Source organism: Phocoena sinus, chromosome X (assembly GCF_008692025.1).
Source record: "Phocoena sinus isolate mPhoSin1 chromosome X, mPhoSin1.pri, whole genome shotgun sequence".
Taxonomy (NCBI): Eukaryota; Metazoa; Chordata; class Mammalia; order Artiodactyla; family Phocoenidae; genus Phocoena; species Phocoena sinus.
In genome coordinates, this window is record NC_045784.1 from 39,189,743 (window position 1) to 39,202,928 (window position 13,186).

Here is a 13,186-nt window from a genome sequence, read left to right on the forward strand (position 1 = left end):
ACGTGCTTTGTGTTTTAGTGGCTTAGATTCGTAAGCTGTGAATTATTGATGAATTTCTCTTTACTTAGCATTTCAGGCTAATTTTGAGGCACCTAATGCTAGAGGAAAAGCGAGAAAGGAGATGACCACTTCTTTTCCTTTTTTTTTTTCATTGAAGTATAGTTGATTTACAATGTTTCAGGTGTGTAGCAAAGTGATTCAGTTTTATATATATATATATGTATATATGTGTATATATACATATATATATTTTTTTCCAGATTCCTTTCCATTATAGGTTATTACAAAATGTTTAATATAGTTCCCTGTACTATACAGTAGGTTCTTGTTGGTTATCTATGTTATATATGGTAGCATGTATCTGTTAATCCCAAACTCCTAATTTATCCCTCCCCCCTCTATCTCCTTTGGTAACCATGAATTTGTCTTCTATGTTTGTGAGTCTATTTCTGTTCTGTAAGTTCATTTGTATCATTGTTTTAAGATTCTACATATAAGTGATATCACAGGATATTTGTCTTTCTTTGTGTGACTTTCTTCACTTAGTATGATAAACTGTAAGTCCATCCAGGAAATGACCACTTTCTTTGTGGTTTGCTCATCCAGACATTTGAAAGACAGCATTAGGGAATATTTGGTCCTAATTCAAACCTTTGAAACTGCTCTTATGTTCAGTAGGAAGTTTTCTATATGGTTATGAATTAGCTTCACTTGAAACAACTAAGGACCAACCTTTGAAAAAGAGTGACTAGAAAAACTTCCTATGTTTGAACATGTCCAAACATAACTGGATTCCTAATAGTCAGGGACACCAGATCAGGTCCTCCTCTTCTGTTTTTGTCTGTTTGTTGACTATATAGTTCTCTGACTAAGAAAAAAGGGAACATACATTTCACAGGGCAGTGGTCTTTGTTTTATTCACTAATGTATTTCAAACACCGAATTATTGTTGCAATCATTTATTGGGCAAGTGCCAAGTATCATGACGTGAGAAAAGGGACAGAAGAAAAGGGTTGAAAAGGAAGCAAATTGAGAGGCTGTGGAGAGTAATTTTCACTCTCTTAAAAAGAGTCAAATGAAGTTCAAGACCTTCAGAAAGAAACAAGAAACTCAGCTTCAGTGTCATGTTTCTCCAGCCCATCATTATTGTCTTACCCTGATGGTGTAAGTCCTGCCTCCCACACGGTCCCGGGCTTCCAGAACAATCACATTCAGGCCAGAGTCATGCAGGAGTTTGGCTGCTGTCATACCTAGGAGAAAATACAAGAAAAAATCAGAATCAAACACTTTACAGGGACTCCAGATCAGCTCCTCATGTTAACAGCCAATGAGAAAAGCCCATGTTAGCTCATACACATGGCTTATCATCACGCTCAAGTTATTCAACTTACAGGTGGCTAGGGTTTCTCAATAGAGATCCAGAGTCCAAGTCTGGGAAACCAACTGCTATTTCTAGAAAGAATAAAAGGGATTTCATTTTTGGTAAAGGTCTCAAATCTTAAAAACTTCTTTGGGGCTTCCCTGGTGGCGCAGTGGTTGAGAGTCTGCCTGCCGATGCGGGGGACGCGGGTTAGTGCCCTGATCCGGGAGGATCCCGCGTGCCGCGGAGTGGCTGGGCCCGTGAGCCATGGCCGCTGAGCCTGCGCGTCCGGAGCCTGTGCTCCGCAACGGGAGAGGCCCGTGTACCGCAAAAAAACAAAACAAAACAAAAACAAAAAAACTTCTTTGGTCACTATATCAAAATGTCTATCTTTAAAGACTAAATTACATGATTATGTGACTGACAACATGAAAGAAAACACAAAGCCACACAAAAGAGAAATGTATAAGCCCCAGCAGACACAGGACGAAATGGAGCCACTGACTTCATTCTCAAGGCAAATCTGAAAATCCGGTAAATTGGGGAGTGGGGGGTAGAGTCTGCCTTCAAAACATGTGAAAGGACCTAAGCTTTACTATTAAAACCGAACTTTTAGAAGTTGATGTAAAGTTTCAAAACCAAGGACATAAGATTCAACCCACTTAATTGTCCTAATTCCCCATATGATCCATCACTGAAGAATGAAATGACTCCATTCATTCATTCATTTAATTATTAATGTCGTCAAAAATACTTATTGTATGCCGACTACATTTCCACCATCATGAGTTCAACTTAAAAAAGAAAAAAGTTTTATTGAGGTACATTTACATACAATAAACCTTACCCAATGAGTTCAGTGAGTTTTGATAAAGTATAAAGCTTAGCGTAGAGTTCGAATATGTAGTTTTTGGTATAAGTACATCCTGAATGTAGTTTTTGACCTCACAGATCTTAAAATTCTGCATCTTTAACTTACAGAGTGTTCTCAGACAAGAGAACTCTGGTGCTCTTACCACAATAAACTGAATTTGCTCAGTTCCAAATACCTTACTCGTTTGCTTTATGAGACCAAACAAAATCAAGGAAATGACAAGATGCTGTGCCTTACAGATAAGTGAAACTGTTTCTATCCCGTCTTTTTAAAATAATAGTTCTGGGACTTTTAGATCACACTAGTGTGAAAAAAAATGATTCCCATAAGAATAGCTAATATTCATATAGTGCTCACAACATTTGACATGCTAGTCTAAGTGTTTTAATGTATATTTTTAATGCTGTGAGAATTCAGTGAATTCTCACAGCAATCCAATAAAAAAGGTACTATTGATATTCCCATTTTATGGCTGGGGAAACTGAAGCACAAAGAGGTGTCCAAAGTCACATAAGGAGCCAGCAGCAGAGCCGGGCAGTTTCGTTCCAGTGTCCGTTTCTGTAACCACTACGAGTATTGCTTTTCACGGAGCCTCAGAGCCATCCTTTTCATAGACCGCATCTCTCAATTTTTGTTTCAGGGAGAGATTACATTTCAAAAGATATTTTTCACTTTGTTTGGACCAACGTGTTTTTAAAACACATTTGTAGGGACCTCCCTGGTGGTCCAGTGGGTAAGACTCTGCGCTCCCAATGCAGGGGGCCCGGGTTCCGTCCCTGATTGGGGAACTAGATACCGCATCCACGCCACAACTAAGAGGTCCGCATGCCACAGCAACGATACCACGTGTCACAACTAAGACCCAGAGCAGCCAAAATAAATACATACATATTACATAAGTAGAATATTCTAAAGAAAGCACACACACTTGTATCTTGTGGTTTGATAAGAATCCATGGAACATAAGATATGAGCCTACCGTAAAAGCCACAATGAAAAGCCGAGGCTTCATTCCCCCTCTCTGAGCTGCCCTAAAAGAAGAAACCTTTTTTTTTTCTTAAACAGTCTGATGTGGGGCTTCCCTGGCGGCACAGTGGTTGAGAATCCACCTGCCAATGCAGGGGGCATGGGTTCGAGCCCTGGTCCGGGAAGATCCCACATGCCGCGGAGCAACTAAGCCCATGCGCCACAACCACTGGGCCTGCACTCTAGAGCCCGTGAGCCACAACTACTGAGCCCGCGCACCACAACTACTGAGACTGCGCTCTAGAGCCCATGCGCCGCAACAAGAGAAGCCACCGCCATGAGAAGCTCGCGCACTGAAACGAAGAGCAGCCCCCACTCGCCACAACTAGAGAAAGCCTGTGCGCAGCAACGAAGACCCAACACAGCCAAAAATTAATTAATTAATTAATTAAAAAAAAATAAAGAGGCTAATGTGAAATTCCATTATTTGAGTTAATCCATCTTCCGATCCCTGTCCTTGGGTGCAAGGCCGGACTTCCGGTTGGTGGTGGGGTGATGGTGCCAAAGTCCACAGCCCCACGAGCAATGTGCACAAGCACTGCAGAACGCTAATTTAGAAATACAGGGCTTGGATTTTTAACTCCAGTTTCCTAATTTTACCTTTATAAGGAAAAAACAAAGAGAGAGAGAAAACCTTTCTATTTAGAGTCAAAATTGCGGATGATTCAACGCTGTTTCTCTTATCAAGCATCAGTTCAACAAATGAAATATGAAATAACATGCAGCCATAGTAACAGCTGCTATCATGGAATTCAGATACACTTGCTGAGCATGTTGAGGCTTAAACAAAAGGGCTCAGAACGAAACACAACATCACTCATATACACTAGCATTTTATATTCCACAAAAGGTACTACTGGGTAAGTGCAGTTACCCAATAGTATCTGATGCTAAACAGAAACATTTACTAAAACAAGCCAGGGTCTTATCAAATCATTGAATAGAGCTCTTTATGCTCATGTGCCTTAAAAAGGCATAAATAGAAATTACAAAAATATCTTTAAATAGGGCAATACGAGAATATGTTGTTAGAAATACCTCACAACTTGTCTCACTCATGCTTGTTGGATATCAACTGACAAAAACTGATTTGAAAAATAATTGACGCAAATACCAATGGCTTAAGAAAGTCCCTGCAAGTTTAGGAGGAGGGAATTTTAGGAAACTGAAGAAGAAACTGAGGAGTTAGAGTCTGGCCCGGATCTGATTAAGACTGTTGAGATGTATAAACAACAAGGTCCTACTGTAGAGCACAGAGAACTGTATTCAATATCCTATGATAAACCATAATGGAAAAGAATATTAAAAAATAGAATGTGTATATATGTATAACGGAATCACTTTGCTGGACAGCAGAAATTAACACAACATTGCAAATCAACAAAACATTCTAAATCAACTATACTTCAATAAAACTTTTTTTATAAATAAAATAAGATTGTTAAGATCTCAAGGGATTCCTTAGTGATGAGACTGGCAAAAGGACTGATGGTTTGATTAAGCAAAGAATAAGCAAACAACTAAGTATCCAGAAGCGCCCCAGCTTACCACAGGGTTGTTTCCCAAGAGTTCATGTTTATGTCAGTCATTTGGAACTCTTTTTTTAAATAAATTTATCTATTTGTTTATTTTTGGCTGAGTTGGGTCTTTGTTGCTGGGCGAGGGCTTTCTCTAGTTGTGGCGGGCGGCAGCCACTCTTCGTTGCGGTGCGCGGGCTTCTCATTGCGGTGGCTTCTCTTGTTGCAGAGCACGGGCTCTGCAGGCGTGCAGGCTTCAGTAGTTATGGCACGTGGGCTCAGCAGTTGTGGCTTGCGGGCTCCAGAGCGCAGGCTCAGTAGTTGTGGTGCACGGGCTTAGTTGCTCCGTGGGATCTTCCCGGACCAGGGCTCGAACCCCTGTCCCCTGCATTGGCTGGGGGATTCCTAACCACTGCGCCACCAGGGAAGCCCCATTTGGAACTTTTAACACATTTTGCCATAGAACAAAAATATGAGAGATGGTACATTCTCTGGGAAGTCTGGGAATTTTAAAATGCAATACTATTGTGAAAAAAAATCATAAAGTAGCAGAATTACATTTGCCCTAAGAACACTAGACAGTGTAATTGGCACAGTTGAAACAGGCAATCATTTCCTGACACAATGCAATAACAGCTAAAAAAAAACCCCACAGTAACAGCAGCCACCATCATAAAGCATTGAGGATTGCTTTGCTGTGTGAAGAAACAGCATTTCATACATAATGCACATCGGATTTTCACCACAGTGCTGAGAGGTATTATCATCCTCATTTTAAAAAGAAAAAATGGAGGTTTGGAGACATTCACTGACTTGCGGTAGATTATACAATTAGTAAATGGCAGGGTCAGGGTTCAGTCCCAAACCTGAACTCTTAGCCACCACCCACGGACCAAAAAGGAAAAATTTTAAATGCAGTAATCTATACACTGTTTGATGCAAAGTGTTTTAAAACATTCTGCTCTCCATCTAAATAGAAGAATCTTAAAATATCAGTTTTTCTCTTAAACAGATATTTAATTTTTGCAACTAAGTTAGAAACAAGGGTATAATGACTTCCTACTTTTAAAAAGCTAATTAAACTTGAGTTTAACATGCAGGATCATTTCACAATGATCATTTGGCAACTTCAGAGGCAGCCCCTATGTGTCCCTGACAGGACCTTGATAAGATCATCTCATTTGTTACCTCTAAATGGTGCAGGATCTGTAGTATTTTGGCTCAGGGAGTCTCCTTCGGATGGATAAGCAAAGCATGGCGCACCTTACCAATGGTAGACTAAAGCCTAATGCCATGAAATGATCAAAATATTTCATCTCCCTTCCCAGGTAATTCACTTGGAAAATGTTTCATCAAAGTGATGACTATTTCAATTAAATTATTTGGATACTTCAATTTGGATTAGACACTCAAGTTATTTAAAATACTTAAACATCAGTGGTTTGCAGCTTTATTAACATTATGTGCTTCCAGTTTTGTGCCACGGAAAAGGGCCGAAGAGTAACATACTGTAGGAGACTGAAAAGTATACAGTGCAGGTAACAAAGGGGCCTCTTCTTGCTTTGTCGATATGTCTCATGTCCTTCCTATCAAAACCTGATCTTTAACAGAATTTGTCAGCATTTTCAAATGCAAAGTTAATTGTTTTGAAAACATTATGAAACATCAGTACTTCAATATTACATAAAGACTTTTTCTCAGTTTAAAGTTACCAAAAAAAAGTATCGTGTTAACCGAAACTGAGAAAAAAAATTCACTGTACCTCAAAGCATCTCTACCCTTATAACACTGGTAAACCATATAAGCACTCCCTCAGAAAGGATAAAAGCCCAAAGTATGCAAACAGCCCTCATCACCTCTGTCACTTCTGACAAAGCAAATGGTTTTATGCGAAAATTCTAGAAACAACCAAGTGACCTTCTGATCAAAGAACTGGAATTCTTTGATGTCTCTACAGAGAATGCCTTTCCAGTTATTTAACACAAACATGCACACACAAACAAAAGGGTCTGGGGAAAAAGAAAAATATCACCAATCTGAGATTAAATTCATTAAAGGAAAGCGGCATTTGTAGGTAGAATTCAGACGTTGATTGTTGAACTCTTCAACACAGAGTAGAGGCAGGTAAAGATATCACTGAAAACAGGTACATTTTATTCCAAATGTTTTACATATAAGAATTTATCCTCCTAACAACTCTATGAAGTGGGCAGATGTAAAAAGAGAAGCACAGAGAGGTCAAGTAATATACCCAAGGTCACACAGCTGGCCAATGGCAGAGCCAGTATTCAAATCCAGACAATCTGACTCCAGATAACAAACATGGCCAGCAGCCTTTACTAAAGGGTGAAACACTGAACACCTTCCATAGAACATCACGAACCACATAAACATCAGGGTCACTGCTAGCACATTCCATACCTTTGTGTAAATGACAAGAAGGTGTTACAGGGAAGAACAAAAACTGACTGCATGCTGGATCTGTTTCTTTTACTTTAACCTTTGCTTCCCATTGCTTTTGTTCCCTAAAAGGACAGGTCTATACATAATGGCCTGCCTCAGGGAACCCTGCCCCTCTCTGTGAATGTTAAACCAAAGTGCCTTTGTTCAAGGAAACATCCTGACCCTGTCCACCTGTGAATGGCTGCAAGAAAGAAGAAATTAACACATTCCCTCCCTGAGGCTGGCCATTCCAGGTGATATTTGCAAACGGCCTTTTAACCTTACTTCCTCACCTCCTCCCCCTCTTTGTTCTATAAGAGAAACTGGCATCCAGGCCCCATAAGATGGTTCTTTTGTGACACTAGTCTGCCATCTTCTTGGTTTGCTGGCTTTCTGAATAAAGTCGCTATTCCTTTGCCTCAACACATTGTCTCCCGATTTATTGGCCAGTTGAGCGGTGAGCAGAGCGAGCTTGGACTCCGTAACAAAGGCACACACTCATGGCAGGTGAATTTCAAAAAGGCATCCTTTCTTTGGGTGAATGCAGCTCACATCGGTGCTTGGCTAGCAGTGTGGGCTGGATTACAACCCCTTTCATGGCATCAGCCTGAAGCTTATGCCGTGGCCTTGAAACTCAGAAAACTTATTTCCTGAATAAGAATTTAATTATCTAGTCTGTGTCCTCGATGCTAGTACACAGTTGGCACTTACATGTTTGTTGAATGTATTCATTTAATACCCTGCAGCAAAGATGACATTTAATTACTTAGTCAAGAAATAAACAAATGGCTGAAATGGTGTCTATATAAACATAATATATTTAATATAGTATAGGAAACTAAAATATTGACACACGTTGAAACTGATTTCTTCTCGTCACACCGGAAATGGTAAAGGGATACCCTTGACTTTTTCAAAGAAAAAGAGCTGGAAAGAAAGCCAGCTAACCAATTATAATAACCACCTTGTATTTGCACAGCACTACAGTTTCCAATATTCACACACATTAAGTTCTTAACAATAAGCCTTTCAAGCTCTCACTGTTATTCCTATTTTTCAGATTAGAAAATGGAGTCTGGGAGAGATTCAAGAGCTTGCTCAGCGTTACACAACTAGCGATGGCAGAGCTCGGTCTAAAATCCGGCTCTGTTTTTGTGAACTGTGTGTTCTTCATTACTCACATTACTTCCTGTAACATACAAGGGCCAATGTTGTTAAAAAAAATTCTCAAAGCATGCCGAGTTTTAAAAATAGAATATTTCTTTATTAACTTTCTTGGAAAGACTATATTGATAAAAACCACCTGGAGTCTGTCAGTGCCCAAAACCCTGGGACCAAGACATTTACAGGGAGATCTGAAGACATTTAGAGCGCCGCAGTGCCCTCTAGGATACCGCCATTGAACTACTCATTAAGAGGTGCTTTGGGCCCCGCCCCCCTCTCCTGGGTCTGGGGCCCCGCCAGACGGCGGGCGGGTAGGGGCGCCGAGAGCGGGGGTGGGGCTCAGTGGTCGAGTGACGGCCCGCCTCACCTATTCGGGGCCCGGGCCGCGGCGCGGTGGGCCCCGTAGCCAATGGGCGGGGGCGGGGGGCGGCCCGGCCGACGGGGAATGGGAGCTCGCTGCTGGGGGACGCGGGGGGAGGAGGGGGCGGGCCCCCAATCCGGTTCCATCCGGTTCTCCTACCGCCCCCGCCGCGGGTCGCAGCAGCTCGGGCGGCGGGAGGAGCGGCAGCGACCAGGCAGCCCAGCTTCGCGAAGGCTCTCGGCGCGCCGCGGCCCGCAGGCACCCGGCACGCGCCCGCCCCGCCGCCACGATGCGCAAGAGGAAGGTCAGCTCCGCCGAGGGGGCGGCGAAGGAGGAGCCCAAGAGGAGATCGGCGAGGTTGTCAGCTAAACCGGCTCCTGCAAAAGTGGAAACGAAGCCAAAAAAGGCGGCAGGAAAGGATAAATCTTCCGACAAAAAAGTGCAAACAAAAGGGAAAAGGGGAGCAAAGGGAAAACAGGCTGAAGTGGCTAACCAAGAAACTATAAAGACCTGCAGAAAATGGAAAAACTAAAAATGAGGAGAGCCCAGCTTCTGATGAAGGAGAGAAAGAGGCCAAGTCTGATTAATATCACACACCTGGTCCTATCAGTGGTCCCTGTTTCCCTTGTACAATCCAGGGGAATATTTTTATCAACTATTTTGTAAATGCAAGCTTTTTAGTAGCTCTAGAAACATTTTTAAAAAGGAAGGAATCCCACCTCATCCCATTTTTTAAGTGTAAATGCTTTTTTTTAAGAGGTGAAATCACTTGCTGGTGGTTTATTTTTTGGTACAACCAGAAAATAGTGGGATATTAAATATGGGAGGCTTTGATTGTCTTGGGTGTCAGCTTAACCTTCCACAGATGGAGGGTAGCTTTTACATCCTATAATACAAAGCATACTAAATGGCAGTTTGGAGTCAGTTGTGCATTTAATGTCTTAAACACTTTAGATTACTTCTCTTCCGATGTGGTTTTTGGTAGAATTGTTTCCTAAAGCAAACCACTCACCCCTTGGTCTTGGCTCTCCTGGGCAGATTTTTGTGCACTCTGTAACATCTTTGGTCGTGGTAGTCCAGTTCTAGTAACTGTTAATGTGCTGTGAACGATTGAGTAGGTAGTGTATGTGATATTAAATTGTGAATTCGTGGGACTTACAATGTAACAGCATATCAATATTTGAAGATATTGGTACTTGATATCCTGTGAAGGAAAATTTGCCCCCAAATTTTAAGCTGGAAAGTCACTGGAATAACTGTTCAGAAAAGAATCACAACTACATGATTTTTTAGGTTTTTGGTACGTATGTTGAGAATTGTGTACAAATTGAAATGTCTGTGAACCGATCCTCAAAACAACCAATAAAATCTCAATTATGAAAAAAAAAAAAAAGGTGCTTTGGCCAAACAGTTCCTCCTCAAGTCCAGGCTAACTCTTTCCTGAGAACGCACCGATCACAACTTTCCTGAAAACTGAAATAACACATATAAACCAAACGTATCAATGTGTATGTACTATCACTTTGATCACTGAGAAGCAAAGTCTAGAATTACGTTATTCACATCTTGCCCCCAGATATGAAAAAGACTCCAAGCCCTCTTGGAAGCCCTTTGCTCTGTTTTCTCTTAGACAGTCAAAATATACAACACAAAAACAAATGGCAATAGCTTCTAAAATAAAGAAGACCTTTGCTGAAGCCTCAGGCCATGTGATGATTTATGCTCTTGAAAAGGAGAAAAAAAACATCAAGCTTTCATGAGTTGCCATAGAAACCTTTCTCCAGATGCGGCTGCTTCTGAGATACTACAATGAGACTGCCTTCCAAGGCCTTTCAAAATACATTTAAAACCATAAAAATTGTTTCATCACGCTTTACATGTAAGTTACTGCATTTCCCTAAAATGTCAGCAATCATAATGAGCCTCGTTTCGTAGCCAAGCTCTTGTCTTTTTTTTTGTTGTGTGAAAGTGGGTTCTCTTTCGTGTATTATAATCATGGTAGACAAAATTTGTTTCCACTTGACCTCAGTATGGTCTCCCATGAAAAAAGGAGACAAACCCAGGGCTTCCCTGGTGGCGCAGTGGTTGAGAGTCTGCCTGCCGATGCAGGGGACACGGGTTCGTGCCCCAGTCCGGGAAGATCCCACGTGCCGCGGAGCGGCTGGGCCCGTGAGCCATGGCCGCTGAGCCTACGCGTGCGGCACAACAGTGAGAGGCCCGCGTACTGCAAAAAAAAAAAGGAGGCAAACCCAGCAATTACAGCCTTGTCTTTCCCAAATTTGTGTGTTATAGTCTTCATTTTAAAAATTGTTATATAAAACTAATCGTTTAATTCACCTTTTGGAAATTCAATGGAATATATATAAATAAACACACTCCTTTAAGAATACTGTTTTTTAAGTATCGAAAATAATCATATGATGCTACAATAGTTTCCTTGACTGTGATTTAAGGGTGAAATATCTCTGCCCTCCTATGGATTACCGACATGATTTTTATTTATTTATTTTACCAACATGATTTTTAGAATCACAAACATCTTTAAGGTAGAATATAAAATAGGAGAGATCCATTCCCCCTTTGGCTCACCCACTCCCTAGATCTTAGTCTCTGAAAGAGCTGGGTGTTACAAATGCCCAGAAGAGGGTCACAGGCCTGCTGTAGAATACTTTGAACACTTCTTCATTTCAACATCTCCTTTCACCAAAAATGAGATGATTAATTTGGAATTCTAGAAGAACAGGATAAAATGTGGACATTGCCAAGGAAAAGAAATCTGGATGAGATGTGACAAGTAACTGGAAGAAATGAAGTTACAAAGCAGTCATTTGGGAGCCTAGTTTGGAGCCTGGCCCAGGAGTTTTACTTTGCTGCTGAAACACCCTTGTGAGCCAAAGACCAAGGCAGTCAGCGGTGTGCAAGGACCAGAGTAAAAGGAAACATAGCCTCATTCAAGGACAAGGCAGAACATTGTCATTCTGTAGAAAAGCTCTATTCCAAATAGGTCTAATGGGCTTTATGACCTTGAACAAGAGTCCCCACCTTTCTGGGCCTCACTTTCCCCATCTGTAAACTGAATGATTAACCCCCTTTCCATTCTGTGATTAATCTACATGAGACAGGACAACAATTTTAATTAACCTGGAATTTCATTACATAGGTGGTGTCTTCATAACTCCAAAGCATTAGCCCAAAGTCTGCCCTGCGGAGCATGAAATTTGAGTGACATCAATAGGTGTTAATAAAAAACGTGAATTTTGTTATAATAAAAGCATTGTGATAAAAACAAAACAAAAACCCAAAAAAACCACGTGATTTTTCTGCTTGTTGTACGACAAGAAAATGCAAATGCAAACAAAGCTGGTTAAGGATAGGCGTGCTAAGGTAATTAGAGGCAGGAGGTCCCGATGTCTGTGGCTTCCTCTGAAATGCATCAAAAAAAAAGAGGGATTGATAAAGAGAGGGATGGATAGATGGATAATACGGAACAAAGCAAATATAGCAAAAATGTTAACTGTACAATCTACTTGGTAGGTATATGAGTGTATAATTCCTTGAAAATTCTCACAATAAAAAATTCTGGAAAAAAAAAGTTAAATCGGGTGGTCAAAAGGTACAAACTTCCAGTTATAAAATAAGTCATGGGGATGTAATGTACAACATGGTGACCATAGTTAATCAGACTGTATTGTATATTTGAAAGTTGCTAAGAGAGTAGACCTTAAAAATTCTCATCCAAAGAAAAAAAATTTTTGTAACTATGTGTGGTGATGTATGTTAACTAGACATATTGTGGTGATCATTTCACAGTATATACAAATATTGAATCTTTATGTTGTACACCTAAAGCTAATATGTCAATTATATATCAATTTTTTTAAATGGCTATAAAATCAAAATTATGAAGATGATTATTTGAAATAATAGGTGGGTTTTCTTAGATTATATATATTTTTAATTGCAAAATACTTAAGGTTTGCCCAACTTAAAGATGAATGGGGCCTCCCTGGTGGCACAGTGGTTAAGAATCTGCCTGCCAATGCAGAGGACACGGGTTCGAGCCCTGGTCCGGGAAGATCCCACATGCCGTGGAGCAACTAAGTCCGTACGCCACAACTACTGAGCCTGCGCTCGCTCTAGAGCCCATGCACCACTACTACTGAAGCCCACGCGCCACAACTACTGAAGCCCGTGCACCACAACTACTGAAGCCCGCGCACCTAGAGCCCGTGCTCCACAACAAGAGAAGCCACTGCAATGAGAAGCCCGTGCACTGCAACGAAGAGTAGCCCCCACTCGCCGCAACTAGAAAAAGCCTGCGAAAAAAGATGAATGAAGCATTGTTTAAGTACAAATGTTTGCTGACATTTTCTGTATCAACAATGGTTGTTAGTAATGTTACCAAGCTGCTGTAAAATAAAATAAAAATAAACACACACACA

General features: G+C 41.0%; 1 protein-coding gene and 1 pseudogene across 1 annotated transcript in view; one reads left to right on the top strand and one right to left on the bottom strand.

The window, feature by feature from the left end:
- The window catches only part of MAOB (monoamine oxidase B), a 113,869-nt gene that overhangs the window by 68,198 nt on the left and 32,485 nt on the right, over positions 1 to 13,186 (bottom strand). Inside the window, exon 2 of the mRNA XM_032620151.1 lies at positions 1,156 to 1,250. Coding sequence (XP_032476042.1) covers positions 1,156 to 1,250 — 95 coding nt within the window. The remainder of the gene's footprint in view (positions 1 to 1,155; positions 1,251 to 13,186) is intronic.
- LOC116747676 lies at positions 8,943 to 9,331 on the top strand (annotated as a pseudogene).